Source organism: Neoarius graeffei, chromosome 6, assembly GCF_027579695.1.
Source record: "Neoarius graeffei isolate fNeoGra1 chromosome 6, fNeoGra1.pri, whole genome shotgun sequence".
In the NCBI taxonomy this organism is placed as follows: domain Eukaryota; kingdom Metazoa; phylum Chordata; class Actinopteri; order Siluriformes; family Ariidae; genus Neoarius; species Neoarius graeffei.
Window position 1 is genome coordinate 21,578,856 of NC_083574.1, and position 4,223 is coordinate 21,583,078.

Consider the following 4,223-nt stretch of genomic DNA (forward strand, 5'->3'; position numbering starts at 1 on the left):
CCACAGCGCCTTCTGTCTCCAGCCTATTAAGTACACCTGTCACTCATTTCCACCTTAATCAGCTCCACTACTTAAACTCCACTCTCACCTTACATTCAATGCAAAATATCATTGTGTTTATCTCCTGTCGTACTGAGACATTTGCTTTTTGCCTGCCAGTTCACTATTCAACCTTTTGTTTATGTTTTCCCCGACCTCATCTCTTAGTCTCGCCTCTGACATTCCGTTTGCCAATCGACCGACCTCTGTCCGTCTCTTTGACCCCTATTCTTGTCAACTGTTTTGGCTTCATCTGCAGTTTGCTTCTCCCACCCTCCCCCGTGGCTGCATCCATAAGTGCCTGCACCCTGACAGGGGCTTCATTTGTCAACTGTGTGTACATATAATTTTGTGTGTAGACTGTGTGTATGCACTGAATGGTATTCATCAAGTTTTGCTTATGCATGAGGATGTGCATATATTTCCACACATTCCAGACCATGTGTATGCAAGAACCCCTACTGGAAGAAATGTGTACTAGCAGGTAAACTGATGAGGAACTTCGATTTCACTTATTGTTAGCTCATCCGGCCAACAGGCTGATGAGCTTATGCCAATGTGTGTTGTCTGTTGTCCATCCGTTGTCTGTCTGACATCATCCACTGTAGCAGTTCGTAGGGGTGGAGCACAGAAAAGACGGCAGGCCAGAATTAAGCTCCACAAGAACCTCTTTATTTTATGTCTTTTCAGACTTCAGATACTCTATATTAGGGGTGTGCATTGGCACAGCCCTCACGATTCAATTCGATTACGATTCGGAGGGTAACGATTCGATTCGATTCAATCCGATTCTACGATGCATTGTGATGTGTTAAAATTTTACTGAAAGCAAGGCAAATTTTTCAGTAGTCATGAGGCAATACAAGCAGTCAGATACTGAACAACATTTTATTGGCTGTTGTGTGTATCACTCCTGTTTTAAACAAAAAATTGAATGTTATAGAGTTTCAAATATGAAAAAGAAAACAAATTATAGCTTTTTAGTGCTTTGAATGAGACCAGATCTTTCTTTTTTACACACAGTAAAGTAGCAGCCTTTCACACAGGGCACCTGAACTCCTGTGCAAACTCAGTAATAACAGTCGCTGTATTTTAACAACAACCACCCAGCAATAAAAATATTCAAGAAAATATTCAAGAAAATGTGAGTGTGAATGGTTGTCTGTGTCTATGTGTCAGCCCTGTGATGACCTGGCGACTTGTCCAGGGTGTACCCCGCCTTTCGCCCGTAGTCAGCTGGGATAGGCTCCAGCTTGCCTGCGACCCTGTAGGACAGGATAAAGCGGCTAGAGATGATGAGATGAGATATTCAAGAAAAAATTGAAGTGCATCTTTATGGCAATACCAAGTACCTGAGATGTTACACCAATCTGGGAATCAGTTGCATAAAACAAAAGATCATAAATTGTAATGTAAACCAGTAGGCCTAGCCTACTACAAAATTTGTGCAAACAACTTATACATCAAAATCAGTAACAACCTCCCAGCAATAAAAAATATTCAAGTAAATATTCAAGTGCAACAGCAGCTTAGCAGCTTTAAGCAACAATAACAATCTATTTCAACATGAGGAAATGTATGGTAAGTCGGAATATAAAAACTTCAGCATTTGGGCATTTCCAGGTTCTTGTGCAAGAACACAAGCTGATCAACATGTTCTGGTTTGAGAACACTTCGTTTGGCTGAGATTACATCTCCTGCTGTGGAGAACACCCTCTCTGCTGACACACTTGTCCCGGGGATGCACAAGTATCTCTTTGCCAACCTAGAGAGGAGAGGAAATGTGCCCTCATGGCGCTGCCACCATTCCAAGGGATCCTCAGAGAGAGGCACAGATGGGGATCTACAGTACAAGTCCATTTCCTCCTTGGCAGTGGCATCCACAGACTTACTTTGTACTGCAGGTTGACTTAAATCAGTGAAAGCAGCTCCCAGCAAACTCACATGCCGTGATGATGCCTTTCTTTTGGGATGAGAGGGGCCTTGTGAGTCAGACACATTGTCGCCTGTGCATGCCAACTCTTCCTTGTCTCCTGAACTTCCTGTTCCACCAGGCACTTCATCTGCTTCTCTCTGATGTCTTCTTTCATACTGTTTGCCCAAAATAAATAAGAGGAAAAAAACAGCTGTTAGCAGAACAGCCAATGCTGTAGCTCACATCCCAACTATTTTTTCTCAGTCTTAACATTTTGTATAGCCTATTCTTATTTATTTAACATTATTGAATTGAAAGTTATTCCATACAGTTTACAACTAGGTATTAAATTAAATTACCTCCAGAGATGCAGCCTCGGCAGTCACTCCTGCGTAGACATCCAGTTTCTCCTCCTCTGCCAGGAAAAGTAGGCCTTTAAATCGAGGATCCAGGGCAGATGACGTATGAAGGATCTTCTTCTCTGCCTCACTGTTGTACCTCTTGAGGAGATCTGTTTTGATTGCATTCTTCACATCGCGGATCAGTGGTTGGTCTCCAGTAGTGTCTGACATGCTCTGGGGGAGTTGGGCATATACTGGTGCAATGAGGCTGACTGTAGGAGTGCTCTCCTCAGACAAACAGACAGTGGCATCCTTCATTGGTTTTAATGTCTTCACTGCTTCCTCCACGTTAGCCAGATCTGCTCTGCTGAGGGTGACGATGTCACTTTCGTCTACATTTAGATGAGGCGACAGCAGGGTGGCGTGCACTGCAGCTTGCAGTTGCAAAAATCTCTCCATCATGTCATAGGCACTATTCCACCTTGTGGAGACATCAGTGAGGAGTTTGAGCGGGCATGTCAGTTTGAGCATGACTCTCTGGTTCTCCTCGAACAGGTGCTTTGCTTTCGTGCTGCGGTGGAAGTACGCACTGATACGTCGGACTCTGCCCAGAAGCCTGCTGACCGTCGGTAGTTTAAGCACCCGCTGCGCGGCCAGGTTCAAAGTATGTGCAAAGCATCTCACATGAGGGAACTTGCCAATTTCAGCAGCACTTGCCATATTTGTGGCGTTGTCCGTCACCAGCACAACACCTTTCTCTGTTAGCTGCCATTCCTCCACAACATTCAATAGCAGCGTCACCATATTAACACCCGTGTGGCTCTCATGAACTGTTCTTGTTTGCAGCACATGTGACATCATTTGCCAATCCTCGCCAATATAATGTGCAGTTATGGTTACATAGGACTCTGTTGCGACAGACGTCCAGGCGTCACTTGTGATGGCTACATGACTAGCTTGTTGCATTGATTTATTTACCTCTGCTCTGACTTCCTTGTACAATGCGGGGACTGCAGAGTCGGCGAATGTAGCTCTTGCCGGTAGCTTATAACGGGGCTCGATAGTTTTAAGCATGTGGCGAAACCCCGCATTCTCAACCACAGAATATGGTCTCAGATCTTTAGCAATGAAACACGCCACCGAGCGTGTAATCTTCTTTGCCCTCTCAGAGTTGTGTGGTAGTGGTGACACCAGGGACTGGTCAATTCTTGGCTGGAATTTTTCTTGTTGTGGTGTTGTTTTGGAACCGGTAGCCAATTCAGGATGCCAGCGGGTTATGTGATTGGTGAAGTTGGTTGTATTTCCTACGTGTTTGATTTTGGTGTGGCATTGTTTACAAACCGCGTAGGTCTTGTCTACTTTCCCATCAACCTCATAGAATCCAAAATGTGCCCAGATGTCAGCTTTCCAAGCTTTGGGTGCGTTAATAATAACCTGTCTCTTGCAGTCCTCTTCCTCCGCCTCAGCCATCTTACTAAGCTAGTGCTCTCTCGACTGGCGTGCAGCTACAGACTGCGCATGTCTGTGATGTTTCTCCGGAAATGCCCACGGAAGTTTTTTTTTTTTTAATACGCTGAATCGATCTGGCATGTTGCCGAATCGATGCTGAATCGTCCATGCCCCGCATTGCGATGCATTGCCGAATCGATTATTGTTGACAACATTATATATATATATATATATATATATATATATATATATATATATATATACACACACACACACACACACACACCAGTCGTCTGGTTGGGGAGAGAGAGCTCCTTCCTCCACTCTCTCTCTCCTTATAGGGCGCGGTCACTGGGGAAGACACACAAACATAGATTAACCAACATCGGGTGCAGTGATTCTGCCACTTACCTTCCCTGACTCCGCCCTCCGGTCACAGACCGACGCTTGACCACACCCCCGCTGCCACATACCCCCAC

General features: G+C 44.8%; 1 protein-coding gene across 1 annotated transcript; it reads right to left on the reverse strand.

Annotated features, from left to right (window-relative positions):
- Nucleotides 1–1,641: 1,641 nt before the first annotated feature.
- Nucleotides 1,642–3,765, reverse strand: LOC132888241 (E3 SUMO-protein ligase ZBED1-like). The gene is made up of 2 exons (XM_060924317.1): nt 2,314–3,765; nt 1,642–2,130 (listed from the first exon to the last, which is right to left on the reverse strand). The coding sequence occupies exons 1-2, from the start codon at nt 3,763–3,765 to the stop codon at nt 1,642–1,644; spliced, it is 1,941 nt and encodes a 646-aa protein (XP_060780300.1).
- Nucleotides 3,766–4,223: the final 458 nt, after the last annotated feature.